This window comes from Vulpes lagopus, chromosome 23 (genome assembly GCF_018345385.1).
Source record: "Vulpes lagopus strain Blue_001 chromosome 23, ASM1834538v1, whole genome shotgun sequence".
In the NCBI taxonomy this organism is placed as follows: domain Eukaryota; kingdom Metazoa; phylum Chordata; class Mammalia; order Carnivora; family Canidae; genus Vulpes; species Vulpes lagopus.
The window spans coordinates 15,925,532-15,942,822 of NC_054846.1; the positions used below are offsets into that span (position 1 = coordinate 15,925,532).

Here is a 17,291-nt window from a genome sequence, read left to right on the forward strand (position 1 = left end):
CAGAGGGGAGCCCCTCCTGCCAAGCCTCTCTCCTTGGCAAAAGAGTTCATTGAGGCAGATCAGCTTTCTAGGATAGGAAGGCCACGCTAATATGAGGATTGGATACAGTCTTTTCCTTCTTTCTACTTCCCAGGATGAAATGGGGCCTAGAATCAAAGCAGCAATAGGTTTTCTCTATACCTGTAAAAGATTAGCTTTAGTCATCAGGGATGATGCAAGCAGGAGAAAAAAATGCAAGAAAACAGAGATGGAGCCAAAAAGGACAATTTCTGATTGTAATAGCTGGTTTCTGTTTCATATCACTGAGCAAGATGAGAGGGTTTTGCAGGGTTTTATAGGAACAGCTTACACAGTACTAAAGGATGACCTCACCCTCAATGCCCGTGCCAGGTGCTTAGACCCACTGTGAAAACATAAAGTTGATTTTCAGCATGAAACAAGCCAGAAGTAGGAATGACATTTTCAGGTGACAGTTGTGGTTCTACTGCCTATAATTAGCACCTCTTAACCCTCAAACTTGCCCATGCATTTTTCAGGCTGTTGAAGCTCAAATTCGAAGTTTTGGACAGACACCTTCTCACTACTCATAGAGCCCCATCCTCCCAGAGGTTCTGCTATGCAAGTGGTAAGTGCCGCTTATACTCTTAATTTCTTGCGTCTCTCTCAGACCATGCTCAACATTCATAACCATGTTTGTTGTACTTGAGATTCTCTGCCACATCTGAACCTGTTCTTTTTATGCAATGTTTGTCAGCCTCCTAACAACCAGTAAATATTATTGCATGCTGTTCTGGAGTCTTTAGAAAGGTAAACATTGTTCTGGTGCTCTAGGATCTCATCAGTTCATGTTTTATGTTGCAGAATTAAAAGGTTTATAATTGTCACATATCCCCACTGCAGGATAATGACTCCAGACATAAGGTGAATGAGTTTTCTCTTTTTTTTAAATATTTTTATTTATTTATTCATGAGAGACACAGGCAGAGGGAGAATCAAAATCCCTGAGGGGAGCCCAATGTGGGACTTGAACTCGGGACTCCAGGATCACGCCCTGGGCCGAAGGCAGGTGCTAAATCACTGAGCCATGTCGGCGTCCCGAAAGATGAATTTTCTGATTTGATCCTATGAGTTTCTAGATTAGTTTTGCTATTGTGTTTGTTCTTTACATCCCAGTATATTTTTCTGTTTGGGAATTTTAAAACTAAAATGTAGGACATTGTTACTGAGAGTAAGGGACTGCAGAGAGAAGAAAAGGTGGTTTGGTATACCACACCACCCAAAGCTTAATACAGTGATTTATATTTCTCATGATTTTGAGGGTTAAATGGTCATTTCTTCTGCTTGTCTCACCTTGAAGTGCTGCGGGTAGGCTGAGTTAGAACTCTTTCCATGTAGTTTTTCATCATCAAGGAAGTTAGCTCAGGCCACTTTCAGAATAGGAACAATGTTCCAAGAGAACACTTCTTGAAGCTTGAGCTCTTGAACTCACACAGCATCATTTATACCACATTTTATTGGCCAAAACAAGTCAGAGACCAGCCCAGGGTCAGGAGTTGGAGATGTAGAATTTTGATCAATATTAGAAACGAGACAGCAGCAAAGAGAGCAAGAGATGTGGCCCTTTCACCTCTGACTCCGTTTCTTTTTTTCCTTTCTCTTTCTATCTCACCATCATCTTTGTGTCTTCCTTTTCACACTCTTTGTTATTTTCTTTTTTCTTCCAAACCTTTTTCTCCCTTCTTTCTCTAGTTATGTGACTTGGCCGTCACAATAAAGTATGCTCATTTTAAAAATTATTTGCATCACATTTTCCCTTAAGTGTTTTTAAACAGGTGAGATCAGATTTAAGTGAACATAAAGGGTAACTAGTGAGCAGATTACACAAAAAGCAAACATTTAACAAGAACAGTGGAAGATAATGCCATAAAAAATAGCAAGAATGATTTATGTTTGTGGTTTAGAAATCATTTTAGTAATAGCTTATCAGTGAGACTCAGGCTATTATGATGTTGGGTAATGGAAACGCCTCCACTGCTCCACTGACTTTCTGCCTGGGTCATTGCACAGACTTGGTCTCTGGGTCAGAGGGGAGCCCCTCCTGCCAAGCCTCTCTCCTTGGCAAAAGAGTTCATTGAGGCAGATCAGCTTTCTAGGATAGGAAGGCCACGCTAATATGAGGATGGGATACAGTCTTTCCCATTATCTTTATCCTCTGAATTGAATCCCTGAACTCCTTTCCAGACGTGTGCAAATTGTGTTTTCACATTACACATATGTGGGTGGGAAAGAAAGGCATGTTGGAAGGAAACCAGAGTTGTCAGCAAGGGTACACTTAATCTGTGACAACTGAATGAAACTGGGCTAGCAGTTTCCTCCTTCTACCTCAGATGTGGCTCCCTGAGGCACCCAAAATTAGATGAAGGTTTGTTTCTCTGATCCCTGTTTTACCAGTCGTCATCCTCATATGCCACTGTTGCCATCACCATAGACTAGCCCAGTACACTGCAATGTGCTACTTATTTCTGGTGCTTCTTATTCCATACTTAATAGCCCAGGATGTGATGCAACTCCCAAGAGTTTCCACTGCTTGCCTACCTCGGGAGCACTAGTCAAAGATGGAGCATGTAGAAACAGACTGGAGGGACAGCCTGTTATAAAAATGCAGTGGACGGTTCCGGATATGATGTCTGTGGCTTTCTCTGGAAGTGGCCTGTCCTTGCCATGTGGCCTAGAGTTGGCCCACTAGAGTCACTATGTAAACAAGACATTCTTCCTACACATTAGAGATGTTTCTGTGTTTTTTTTTTAAGGACATAAACATTGGAATTATTCAATTTCAGCCTAATCATATTTACAGTATGAGCTGTTAAGCTCAAAAATAAGTATCAACTTCCTTTCAGTGAGACTTTATGATGTATGTTATACTCTTTCTCAGAGTTTATAAATTGACTTTAGTAAATATTTTTTTTAACTATAAGTGAAGAATAAGGTTTGGTACTCTGAAATGATGTTCATTTCCTTTTCCCAGGACTTCTTCAAAACTAGCTTGTAGGGTATTGTGTTTGTTGTTGCTCACTATTTCTCATTTTTGCCCAGTTCCACAGAGTTCCTTAAAAATTGTATAAAAGGTTCTTTGTATAACAAAATTTACTAATTGATATAAAGGTTTTGAAAATCAAAGGCCCAAATGTTTATTGTTTTTACTACCATTCAGATGAGTCCCCCCCATCAACCATCAGTGCACCGTACCCCACCACACACACATACACACACACGAATATAACAGAAATTAAAGCCACCTCGTGCTGCGTTAAGTGCATGAGCCATAATATACACCAGGTGTAGTAATTAGCAGGCACACGAAGGCTGCCTATTTGTCTGGTTTTGCTGCTGTTGCTGTATCCCCCTGTGTTTTCACACCATCAGATAGTTGGATTTAATTGAGGCCACATCAGATGAGGCATTACTGACACCTTTAATTGAATGAGCATCCAGGGAGGATTAACTCATAATATTGATTGGCTTTTAGCCACTTGCTCAGAAGGGTGTCTGGGTAGCTTATTAGTTGCCTTTATTTACACCTTTATGCAAAGAGTGCAAATAGGAATTCTTAGTGCAATATGTTTTTCTAAGTACTCTTAATAACTTTTTTAAAAGGACTGATAATAAAAATGCAAATGTATTTAATTTTTTATTAGCAGTTCTGAATAAATACGTGTTAAATATATGTGCCTAACACATTTACATATACCTGGTGTTTTGAAATATGGCAGTAGGAAAGCAGCCAGAAGCACTTCATCAAAGTGTTTCAATTGTGAATGATACTAATCAGCTATTAGAAAATAGACATGTAGAAGAGGATTGCTGGAAATGCACAGTGCAATTACTGGGTGATAGCATACTACCCCGACATATAAATAAAGCCAGTAAATCACAGCAGTGTTATATATGTCTTGGATTATGACATACGAGTTGTAGGAATGTTCTAAATCTTTAGTAGTCTTCAAGATTTATTTTGTTGCTAGTTATTAGAACAGACAGTGTTTTTTTGTTTAACATTTTCAATTACTTTCTGCTTTTCAAAGGCAAAATCAAAAGTCTTGCGCTTTAGTTTTTTTTAATCAAAAGAGCAGAGGGACATCTAGGTATTTCTCTTTATCCTTAGCTATAGCAGAAATTGTTAAGAGCAAGCACCATTTGCATTATAATAGGGCAGTGTTTATGACTTGGTACACTATATAAATATATTGTTTTTACAAGTACATTTAATTATGCATTGCTTTGAAACACCTTTATAATTAAGTTTGTATATTACGTTTGTAAGTTATTTCTCTACTGTAATAATACATGCTGTGTAACTATTGTTTATAAATGTTTGTTTTAATTATCTCTTTATTTAGTTGTCAAAATCTTCGTGCTAACTCAACACAACTTTTGATGATCTTTGAAGTTACCTTGCCTTGCTTTTGTACCTATTGCCTATCCTCATTCTTTGTTTTTTTTGTACTTGACACGTAATAGCAACTGAAATGGTTTAATGCAATCCCCAATACTTTGCCTATTTAGAATCTAAATCAAATCATTTCTGTAGTCCTTCATGAGAGTAGGGTGGGAAAGGGAGCTAATAAAATCTATGGATTTTTTTAAATGTTACTGTTAATGTTATTTTACTTCAATCACTAAAACGTTCAACTAATGACGTACATGAAAAACAAGCCAATCCTAATTGCCATTTCTATAACCTTTCTGCTCACCACACTCTCAGTTGCAACTTGTGTTAACATGGTCTTTCCTCTTCTTTTCCTGCACCCTCTCTCTTTCTTGTCTTTCTTTGTCTTTTCCTTCTTGTATATTTGGGTCTTGTCATGCCCACTCAACAGTATCTCCTCCTGCAGAGTCCATTGATGTTCACAGACCAAGCCCAGCAGGATGTTATCATGGTCCTAAAGTTTCCCTCCAACTCCCCTGTCACTCATGTGGCAGCTAACACCCAGCCTGGTTTGGCGACTCCTGCTGTGATCACAGTCACTGCTAACAGGCTCTTTGCAGTGAACAAGTGGCACAACCTTCCTGGTAAGTAAAGAAATATTATAATACATAGTAACTGCTGAACACCATAGAAAGCACTGTAACTTTAATAGCCACTTAAATATAGCTCAACATTTAAGGTTTTCAATTTTCAAGCATTCGTCTGAATCAAAATATTTAATAGTTTGAAAGGCTTAAAGAAGTCCCTTCTGAGGCATATAATACAAATATTAAAACATAAACTCTGGCATCTGGTGGTTTGTCTTTATTCCTTGTAGACAAATATTATTTCTCTATCTTAATATAATGATATTCTATATTGTGTCCATAAGTAATATATATTTATTTATTAGATCTTTTTTCCACTTATTCATATACTCAGCATTTTTGATTGTCTACTTATATGCCTTTTTGTACATGACATCATAGTATTTGTCATGGATGATAGAAAAAAGAACAACTAAATTACTTACCCAAAATACTACGAACCCATAAGTACATTTCTATTTTTCCATTAAGTGTTGAATAGTTAGAGTAACTAACAGCAAGCTACTGAAATAACCATTAGAATCATAAACCAAAGTTTGAGGAGACTTGAGAGTTCATCTAATCCAGCCCCACAGTTTACCACAAAGATACTGAGTCCCCTTGTTCAGTATCACATATGGCCAGTCAGTGGCAGAGCCAGGTTTGAACCCAAGTTTTCTGACTCAAATTTTATGATCACCCACTATGATTTATTGCCCCTCATTAGAACAGGAATGTTGGGATCTGGATCTAGCATTGTTCTTTTTTGGCCACTAGTTAGAAATCCTATTTGTAAGAAGGAAAATCTTATAAAGTCCTGAAGATTATAGGCTTTTTTCCAAGCCATTGTTTTAGGTAAGACATTTTAAAAGATAGATTTTAATAGTCTGTTAACTTGTCATTAAATCTGTAAAATGTACATAAAGTGCTGCTCATTATAATACCCGAACTGGTTGCAAAAACAAAAATATAAATTCTTGAACAGGGCCTCATGCCAATTAGATGCAAAAACTCTTAGAATGGAACAGAATTGAATTGACATTCAAGCAAAACTTGGTACGCTGACTTTGCTCAATAACGTACCCATCATGAAGAATCTGTGATTGGTATCAGAATTTACTAACTATGGCTGTTTTCCTGGCTGTTAGAAAGGAAATGAATGCCAGTATTTGATTAGAGAATAGATTTCAAAAAAAGTGGAGAAGGTAGAAATTGAGGCAGGTATATCTTGTCTCTATTATTAGGTCCTTCTATTCCTTTTTCTTCAAGTGAACTTATAGTGATAAGTGTGTATGCAGATGACATATTTTGGGACTAAAGGTTATCATTTAACAAATGTGATTTTTGGATTCTCTAATACCACTGGTTAGAGGAAAAACACACTGGTGGTATATTCTATCAAATACACTAAAGGATTTACCTAGTATACATTTACTCTTAGAGCTGGGCAAAAGCACCAGTGTGTGTGGCATCAGGGCCAGCACCAATGATGCCTGTCCTGGTGGCTGCTAGTGGCAGCTCTGAGAACTTCTCAGTTTAAACAGAGTGACTGGCTATGTGAGGGAAAACAAACCTTTTCACCTGCTGGAAAGTCCTGGCTACTCTGCCACTGTCTTTAGTTTAGCCGAGCTAATGGCAAACTCAGCAGGCCCTGAGCTGGCTCAACCCAAGGGCTACAAGGTCTCCAGCTGATACTCAAGTTTTAGGTACGCTCCAGAAGTACTGCTGACGAGTTCTGGACCTCCCATCTTGAGCAAGCCTATTTCTCTGACTGGAAAGCCTGCTTCCCTTAGTACTTGGTTGTCAGGTATTCTTTTCCTTACTTCTAGGTTCTCTATAGATAGTAAAGTGGTCTGGGGGCAGCGTCCCTCTGCTGGAGTGCCACTCCACCCAGCCCTTCCCAGCCCAAGCTCACCATTCTGTAAGCTACACGCTTGGAGGACTGCATATGTTTTGCCAATTCTTTGCCTGTTATTCTCCCCAGTGAGCCTTCTTTGGGTCTGTACTACTGAGGATGAAACCTCCACCCAAAATGCCTAAGATTTGTCATTGCTGATCAGAAAGGGGGGAAGGCAAGCAGCTTGAGTGATAGAATACAGACAGGCTCTTGAAGCCACCCACTTGAAATACCCAGAGGCCCTAGCTAATCAATGGGCTGCTTACAATGAGGCATAGTTCCCAAAGAAGGGAAGATTCCCTCTCTGCCTCCCTCCTTGAAAAGCAGCCCCCACCCACTACCTCCTCCTGGCAGACTGGTTCTCCTCTGCCGTGCTGCCAGCCGCTTCTCTGCAGTGTATTCAATAAACTTCTTTGTTCTGCCTCAGGTGGGGGCCCCAGACGATGGAGAGACACCCATTTTGGATGCCACAAATACCTTGTGTCACCCCATTTAGACACCATATGTACCTTGGGTTTTGGTCTCACCCTCTGGCTTTACAGTATGACGCAGCACTTCCTCACCAGATAAATACCTATGGGAATACCCAGTAGTTACCCTTCTACAATGTGATCTTCAATTCTGAGCTTATACCTACACCTGAAAATATTAAGCATCCATTTTATTAAATCTGTGTCTCATTTCAAGTATGTTTATATAAATCTGATCTTTCGTCCTATCTTGTTCTACTTTTTCCTTGCCTTGATATGCCTCGATTTAAAACAAATGTCAGGAACAAAAATGTCAGAAATCCCTAACAGCTTTTCTTCAACGAATATTAAATTCGTGTTATACTACTTTTTTTTTAAAATTTAGATTCTAGTTCTTTTCTAAGAATCTATGATTTCCATAGTTTGTTCATTAGACAGCTAGCTACTGTCATTTCTTTTAGCAAGGTCTGAGTCCTGATTTTTTTTTTTTAAATCATCTTTATTTTTCCTTCTCCCTCAAAGGACCTTACAGGACCTGCGAACAAAATAAAAGAATAGCAGCTAATGTTTATAGAACATTTTCTAGGTTCTAGATACTGTTTTAATCACTTTACATGTATTAGCTCTCTGATCCCCTCAATAATGCTAGGATGTAGGTTCTGTCTTTAGGTTGAACCATATGAAATAGCTTCTTTATAGGTCAAATGTCAGGTATTATTAATTTCATATTGTTCAGTCTAACCCATTTTACAAATCAGAAAACTGAACCGCAGAGGCTACATAACTTGCCCAAGGTCATAGGGCAGTCAGTGGGAGCACCAGAATTTGAGGCATGACCACAGATAGTTACCCTCCTCAATTTCACTGACAGTGTATCTTCCATGTTTCTATGATCCCAGATTCTCAGAGAAGTAGAGAAAGTCTGTCAAGGTATTAATAGTGATCAGCACTGGTATTACTGGAAGTTAATGGCACTGGTGGGTAAAAATCAGAGGCTATGGTGCATTTTCCCTGAATATTACCAATATGTGTCCTGTGATTTCTTTGCTGGCAGAGCCAGTGATGAGCAGACAATGCCTTCAATAAAAAAGACTGAGTTATACAGCTTCTTTTCTCCTGCCACTTTAATTTCTTATACATACTCAACTGTAATTTTTAGTGCTAATATTGTACTTGAACCAGTATTAATGATCTTTAAAACCACCTTGAAAAGTTGATATTTGCTAACAGGGGACATGATGACATAATAAATTCTAAAATAATCTAATGAAACTCATTGGAACATACCCCATTTTTCTTTTCAGCCCTTCAAGGACAGAAAGATTTCCTAAAATATGACGTCATTCAGCAGAGTTCTAATACCAACTAAGCAGTAGTTTAGATGTTGATAAGTCTATAAAAGGCAGATACTGACCAGAGTGAATGGCTGAGTCATTCGGGGGAAATAATTTGGAAAAGGGCCCAGAATTTATCAGAGTTACAAAGCTGAGAAGATCATCTATTCCAAAGCCTTCATTTTCAGGTTTATGCTTGCCCAAGTCTGCATAAGTAGCCAGCAGAGGCTCCTGCTCCCTAGCACACTTCTTCTTTACCTAAGTCCTTCTACCTTTCATAGGGAAACAACCAACAAAATCTCTTTTCAATTATAAAATAACTATGCAGGAATCTTTAGAACCATTTTGAGAATTGAACAAACTATTCTTAGTATGGATTGATTTTTGTTATTCATTTGCTTCTCAGAATATTTTTAAATTGAAACCATGGAAATATTAAATATTAATAAAACTTTTCTTAAAAACCTCAATCCAATATTGAAGAAAATATTTCAGCCAAATGCATTTAACTAAAACATTTATCTGCGGATAGCTTTCTTTATTTTTATTCAAACTTTCAATTGATTGGTTTTAAGTGATGGATGAAACATTAAATGTTCCCTGACTTAGAGCTTTCCCTTTCTCCATCATAAATTGACGTTTTTGTGGATCCTTTGTGCTGTAGCATTCAAAACTGCCTTTTTAAGAAGTAACAAAAAAACAGTATTTGCTACAGTCAGCAGATGGTTGTCACATTTTGTTTTCAGCGCGCTTTACCACTTAATTTTGTTTTGTTGCAGCATCAGAGGTTGCCAGTCAAGCATCTGCTATAGCTTATGGCCTAGGACTGGAGCCACTGCTGATGGCACATGTTCAGAACAGCACTAATCTAAAATAAATGTTTCATAAGCTAGCCATAAAAGCACCTGGATTTTTTTTTCTTTAAATTTCACCAAAGTATATGAGAGATTTGGAGGTTGGAAACAATTTTACGTAAGACTTGACTTTAGCATTGTTATATAGTTTAGTATATGAAAAATAATGCTTTTTTTTTTAAATCTTTTGTGAATTCCAGCTCATCAAGGTGCAGTACAAGACCAGCCATACCAGCTGCCAGTGGAAATCGATCCTCTCATAGGTCTGTCACTTCTTTCTCTCTTTGCGATTCATTAAGCTCTGTATGGTGGCCCTGAAGTGTAGATTACAGTTGTTTTTCACTTGCTGGTTGCTGGGAATGGAATTTTCCTGATAAACCATTTGCATGCAAATTGGAATGCAATGAGCTGTGGCTATGCTGGTATTTCATCAACTCCCCCTCGTTGGTTTGCCTAATTTGAACAGGCCTAGGACGCGTGTCACTGAAAATTAATATGGATGCTGTAATAATGTGTGATTGAGAATGCGCATGAAGTACTGTCAGGATAATATTGGATCTTTTCATCACTCAGACTTGTTGATGAGCAGGAGCGAGGCACGTTATGATGAATTGGTGCACCGGTAATGTGATGGAGCTCCTTTGCTAGGGAAATTTTCATAATAACAGTGGGGTTCTTAGCAGCACTGTGTTGTGAAAAATAAAACTGCAGTGCCAGGGTTTCATCATTAAAGGAGATCAATCCTTTCTTCCTGGACCCTCTGTTCAGTCTGAGGGGATTAATGTGCAATTGCAGAGCAGTTTCGAAGTTGAAATATATTGCCCAGCCAATGGCAGTGTTAAGATATTTGTATTCATTTTCCTATGGTCCTACAGCCCAATAAATTGCCATTGGAGGTTAAATTTGTTCAAGGGGGAAAAAAGGAAAAGGGAGGAGACCAGGAAGAGCCTTTGGGATGAAATGAGCATCTGTAGCAGATGACTTCGAATATTTAATTCCTTCTGTGCTTTTTGAGTCAGTTAGTTGAAATCTCTAGTTTAGCATTTTTCATTCTTGTGGGTGGGAATTTCAAATACGGCTTCACCGAGAATGTTACTGATATTAACATATTAACATTTCTTGTTATAAAAGATGTTATTCAGCAACTTTTAGAATAAAAACTTAATTGCCTAGTTGTACGGGTATGCTGTCAATGGACAGCATTGTAATTTTGTGTAGCTGGTAATTTTGTTAAATTTTGTTAAATTTCCCTGCACTTAAAATTTTTAAATTTTTAAATAAAGCAAATGAATAAGCTGATTTATTATTTTAAAATCCAAGGTGTTCCCTAAGTGTAGGTCACCTTTTTTGTCTTTAAAACCATTGTTTCAGTAGCACTAAATGGCTACCATTTGCAAATGAACTATCAAGATGAACTGAAATAACTTAAAGCTCAAAACTGATTCACTTATCAGTCTCCCACATTTAAGCAGAAATCTAAGAAGGAATTACCCACAGCAAGGATAAATACTACTGTGATTCCTAAATCATCTTTTGCTTTCAGTACATATGATTTGCCATATATTAAAAAAATAAGGGATCCCTGGGTGGCGCAGCGGTTTAGCGCCTGCCTTTGGCCCAGGGTGCGATCCTGGAGACCTGGGATCAAATCCCACGTCGGGCTCCCGGTGCATGGAGCCTGCTTCTCCCTCTGCCTGTGTCTCTGCCTCTCTCTCTCTCTCTCTCTCTCTCTCTCTGTGACTATCATAAAAAAAATAAAATAAAATTTAAAAAAACAAGGAAAAAAATGTTCACTTGGGTAAAGTTTTAAAAGTCAGGAAAATAAAGTCCATTTGATAAGTCATTTCAAAGCATTACTTATGAAGTATAAATCACTGTTTGCCTTAAAACTTGACAATGAATATCCTATAGTCAAGTCTAATTAAATGATTTCAACAACTGTCACCCTTTAGACCAGGCGTGGGTAAACATTTTGGTAAAGAGCCAGATCGTAAATATTTTAGGCTTTGTAGACCATAAGGTCTCAGACACAACTACTTAATTCTGTTATAGCACAAAAGCAGCCATAAACAATATATAAACAAATTAGTATTTCTGTATTCCAATAAAACTTTATATACAAAACCAGGCACAGGCCATAGTTTTCTTCCCTACTCTACATAATTGGTCACCAGACTATTTGCTCTTGTATCTCCTAAAATATTGTTTAAAATCATGTACATTCTCTTGTATTTTTAATGTAGCCTCTGAAAGTTTTTATCACAAGTTTATATAGTTGCAAAGGTTATTGTTTCTTGCATAGCGTATAAAATTCTAAGTATATACAATGGATTTTAAATATCAAAGTGAATTGATAGTCACCATTTTCTGTTTTTAAAAAATGCATAAAAAAAGCTTTTAACAGTTGACAACTTTATATTCCTTTTCCATCTTAAATTTATATTTTTATATTTCTACACAATTTTAACTTCTCAAATTGATTACCTTATTATACTTTTCAGCAGTAAAAATATATGAAAAATTAAACATAGGTATGTAAATTCAAATGTTAAAATTTCCTATGATCATAAGACTCAGTTTTTCTAAAAACTAATCTGCACTGAGTTATCATTACAAATACTATTAATACACACTTATTAAAATCATAAATTTTAATAAACATTATTAAAAATAAAAACAAATAATTTATTGGAAATATACCTTTAATGAAATGGATAGGGCTTCCTCCTCCTCCCCTTTGCTCAAGTATTTATGAATGAATGTTATTTGCTGCTGAATGAGACAAGATTTGTCAATGATTCTATCCTTTTCTTTTTTCAGTAGGTGGAATCTGTAAGGAAAGTTACATAAGAAAATAGATGTGAAAGGAAAGAATTTTGTTTTAACAACATCACTCAAATCTTTTAACTCTTTCTGAGTTATGTGACAATTTATATAGTAATCTATTATTAAGAATTATTTTCATGGTCTATCATTAAATGATCATTTTAGCAATCTATCATTGAAATTTATTTTTAATGATCTATCAATTGACATCATGATTAGATCCTCCTTCCATTTTATTGAAAGCAGTGAATTGGAAACCACCTGCCCTGCAGAATGATTTGATACCTTGGCATTCTCAGCCTCACATCAGTATTTTGAATTGTCCCTTTCTTTGCATCTCAAGAGATCTTTATACCCTGAGATAAAGTACTATAGTAAGATTCTAGATAGGAAAGAAATATGCCTTTATTTTATTTAGTGGAAGAAGAGCATGCAAAAAGGGATATAAGAAAGAAAAACTCATAGGAGAGTTCTCAGGCACATCTATTTCAGAGAAGAGAACATAAAAGTTGAGGAACTAGAAATTGATTCCCTTAAAACCATCTGTGCCTGTTTATCCCTTGGGAAATCTTATATCACCCTCCTGCCACGGGTATGCATGCCCCAGGTTGAAGACTGCTTATCTAGACAAATATACCTAATTTTCATTAAATAAAAATACCTTCAGTACTGAATCTCAGGAGACATTGAGATAAAGGCAGTTGTGAGATAGGTTATATAGATTGGATGGATGGATGGATGGATGGATGGATTGGGGTGGGGGGGTTGCAATATTAAATTACAGGTAAGCACTTACTTAGAAAATCATTCATCTGAATGCTGAAAGGGCATCAGCCTTTACCCATGGTAGGTACATTGTGGTCCCTCAATTCAAAATTATGCATGTACCCAGAGCTGTGAAGTGAGATCCCTTAAGAGACCATGCCCTCCAAAAAACAAAAACAAAGAAAAAGCCAAAGACCAGTGAAAGTTTGTATCATAAAAGCTAAAGTCCTATAAATGGTAACAAAAATAAACATTTTTACAGTTTTCATGTGGAATGAAGTATTGTAGTAACCAGTACAGAAAGTACTACATACCTTGTCTTTCTTTAAATTGCTAGATTTCTTGGAATAAAAGATCTAAGTTGTACCACACAGCTTCACTGCGGTAGACACTAATGTCTCTCTCTGATGCACTATGATACCCATAAAAGCTTTTTTTCATTTGCCAGCAGCTTCTCTTTGTGTGGGAAGGAGGTAGCAGAGGAGTGATCCCCAAATAGAATTCTACCCTTTTTACTACTGCTATCACTTTCTAGTTCATTAATCCTCCAAAAGTATATGAAGCCTATTATCAAATAGTTATCTAATAATCTTACATGGTTAAGTCGTGTAGACAGAGGCTAGCAGAAGCTTGCACAGTATCTACGCATATATTTGCTATGTCATGTTTGCCATAAGGAAAGAAAAGTTTATTTCTGTCTCCAGTAGTTCCAGTACAGCACTGGGAAGTATTTTGAACACTTTTTTTCTTCTGCATTACTTTCTGAGCCTTCTCTTAGATTGGCCATACTTAGTTGTTATGTACAATGAATATTTTTCTATTTTTTATTTTTATCAAGAATGCATTTTATAAAGGTTGAGATTTTTCTTTCCCCAAAAAAACCTGAAGACAATAATACAATGAATGTAATGATCAGATGCAGAAATTTACTTCATTCGTTTTGATTTCTGGTACAATCAAGTTCCTTTGTTATTATAAGAACCACTATTTGTATCAGAAAGTTGGTGGTGAAATAACTCAGGCCACTAGAAACAAAGCTTTCTCTTTGGTTGGCCTCATGGTTCCAAAAAAGGCATCTCAGTGAAAATTCCTTTTCTGATAATGACATACTTGATAGTGTATTTCTAAAGGATTATTACTCTTCCTATGTGCTTGATGTCTCTCTGTGTCTGACCTTGTGCCTTGTGACAAACCCCGTATCAGGTGCTCTGTAGCACTTTGAAAACACACTGCCAGACTGTCTTGTTTTATTGCTTACATAAGGAGTAAGAAAGTGGCAGTGTGCTGTGCTTTGACTTTTTCAATTACAAGTATCTTTAATAAATAGTCATTCTATCCTTTCCTTACATGCAAGTGCAGCTGTAAACAGGGAAAATGGGAGTTCACATCTAGTCAAATTAAAGAGCTGTTAAAGCCAAAGTACTCCAAGATGCTACGATATTTCAAATATATAACATTTAAATTCTAATATCTCTTTCTTGTGACAAAAAGTTAAAGGTAATAGATTGTCACAACATGAATCCATTCTCATGACAATGGATGTAATGAGATTGTCAGAAACACAAAGCTAACTGTGGTGCAATCTGGAGACTGTAATCTAGTTTGGTCCTGCCCAAGAGCTGGAAAGCGTGTTCTGAGAATTGTATACTATTTTGAAATTGTAGTATGTTATTATTTTTCCCTCTAGGCAGAATTTCTTAGTGAGATGTTGAATTTAGCTACCCCACATTCTTCCAACAACCGGGTATCTTTTCCTGTTTGGTTTTTCACATATTATTATGTTTAAAATTTAAAATTAAAGATAAAATATTCTTATCCTGGAACGTGTTGCCTCTCCCCCCTCATTCCCCACCCTCAGTGTTACAAACTATAGGATTTTTGTATGTGTGGGGTTTAGTAGCATTTTTGTTTCTTACTCTGTTCTCACAGCCAGCAATACAGGAATGCACAGGAGGCAAATCACTGACCTTTTAGACCAAAGTATTCAAGTCCATTCCCAGTGCTTTGTCATCACTTCAGACAACCGCTATATTCTCATCTCTGGCTTCTGGGATAAGAGTTTTCGAGTCTACTCTACAGATACAGGTAACGTATTTTCTTCATCAATGAACTAAAGTTAACTAAAAGTAGCACCGAGAGGCTTAGAATGCTCTTTCATCTTCCTTCTAGAAATTACAGAGTTGTAAAATGCATAATATGTGGAAGAGACACTTTTCCCCTTTTAAGTAAAAATCTATTCCATAGTCTACTATTAAGTTAACTTCAGCATGTTTTTAAGAGGAAGTTTTTTATAGTAGGTTTGGCTCCCATGACTCATGCTTACAGAATGAATGATTCATTTGAAATCATACCCAGGTATGTAAATACCATATGCACATGTATATGCACAATCATATAGCAGATGCACATACATATAGATGTATTTTCCCACTTTTTTTCCCTTAATAGAAATTCTCATTAAATGTATTTCTTAGTAGCAGATACCTTGCCTCCTCCCAACTCTACATAGAATCTTGCTGAAAGCCGCACCATCATGAAGGAAAGTAGCTGACTACTGATTTTATGTGTGACAGAAGCTCTTGTTAGAATATAAAAGTTTAAGTCCATTTATTCATTTGCATGTATCTCCCTAAGGGACAAACCAAGCTCAACTCACTATTATTATAGAAGAAGCAATCTAGTAAAATGTTTATAAATTTTTGTATATAGGATATTGAGAAAAATTGAAAAATTTAATGAAGTCTCCAAAGTCTTTTAGAAACTAGGCAGCTCAGGTGGTTCAGTGGTTTAGCGCCGCCTTCAGCCCCAGGGCCTGATCCTGCAGACCCAGGATCAAGTCCCACGTCTTCGGGCTGCCTGCATGGAGCCTGCTTCTCCCGCTGCCTATGTCTCTGCCTCTTTCTCTCTCTCTCTCTCTCTGTCTCGTGAATAAATTTAAAAAAAAAAATCTTAAAAAAAATTACGTATTTTAGAAACTGTTAGAGGAGGATATCAACTTACAGTGCATGTGTAGTTGCATGAAAGAATCAAAATTAGATATTAATATATCAGAACTTAGTAATACTGTGGAAGTAGATACTTCAACTAAACCAAGGATCTACAAATATCTTGCTTAAATGTGACAGGAATAGGAAATTCTTTTTAATCGAAATATCTAGTTAATTAAATGTTTTATAGTAAATCATTTTTCAGTCTCATTTAATATTTATAGAATATAAGTCCATGTTTCTGCCTTAGTAAGTATAATATATTGAAAAATTAATTGTTGTTTATTCAAGGACATTGTCCTTACATATTTTGATGATAGTACTGTATAGCCATGAGAAAATAGGGAAAAAAGGTTGAATATCTACTGTTCATATAATAAACCCTAGAAGTTGTTTTTGCCATGATCTTATGTTTTGGTTTTTTTTGTTTCTTTGTTTGTTTTATGGAACTGATGATCTAGTTTTCTTATAATTTGCATCCTACTTTCTGTAGATCCAGAAAGAAAATATCATTATTCAAGTCTTTCTCATTTATTAGGTGCTTACCACTTGTTAAGGTCTATGAGGTTGATTACTAAAGACTAAAACTCCTAGAATTCTTAAAAAAATGCCATGGAGATTGATGTGTTTCTAAAATTATTTATTATTATAATGAACTTTCTCTGACTTAATAATTAAATTTTAATTTTAACCTCTTCTTTCATTATCATGGTAATGATAACAGAATTATTTGACAAAATTATGCTCCCTTTTTAAACAAACATTCAGATTAAAATTGTTATATTCCTTTACAGAATTTTCTTAAACATGCGTTTAGATTGCTTATTGTTTTTTACACATTTTTAAAACCTTATTTTATTATTTACATACAAAAAAATTAATTTGGGGGGTTAAAGTTCTATAAGTTTGGTCAGTTTATAGAATTATAGAACCACCACAATGAAAATGCAGAGCAGTTCCATCACACCAAAAATTCCCTGAACTGCCCCATTACAGTCAGCTTTTACCCCCCCCCCGAGCCTTACACAACTGAACTATTCTTTTTTTTTTTTTTGAACTATTCTTCATCTCTGTAATTTTGCATCTTCTACAATGATATGTAA

The 17,291-nt window shown here is 36.3% G+C and overlaps 1 protein-coding gene across 1 annotated transcript in view; it reads left to right on the forward strand.

Annotated features, from left to right (window-relative positions):
- Positions 1-17,291, forward strand: part of LRBA (LPS responsive beige-like anchor protein) — a 730,439-nt gene that overhangs the window by 679,932 nt on the left and 33,216 nt on the right. Inside the window, 5 exon segments of the mRNA XM_041738215.1 lie at positions 537-576; positions 579-625; positions 4,881-5,073; positions 9,811-9,873; positions 15,131-15,286. Coding sequence (XP_041594149.1) covers positions 537-576; positions 579-625; positions 4,881-5,073; positions 9,811-9,873; positions 15,131-15,286 — 499 coding nt within the window.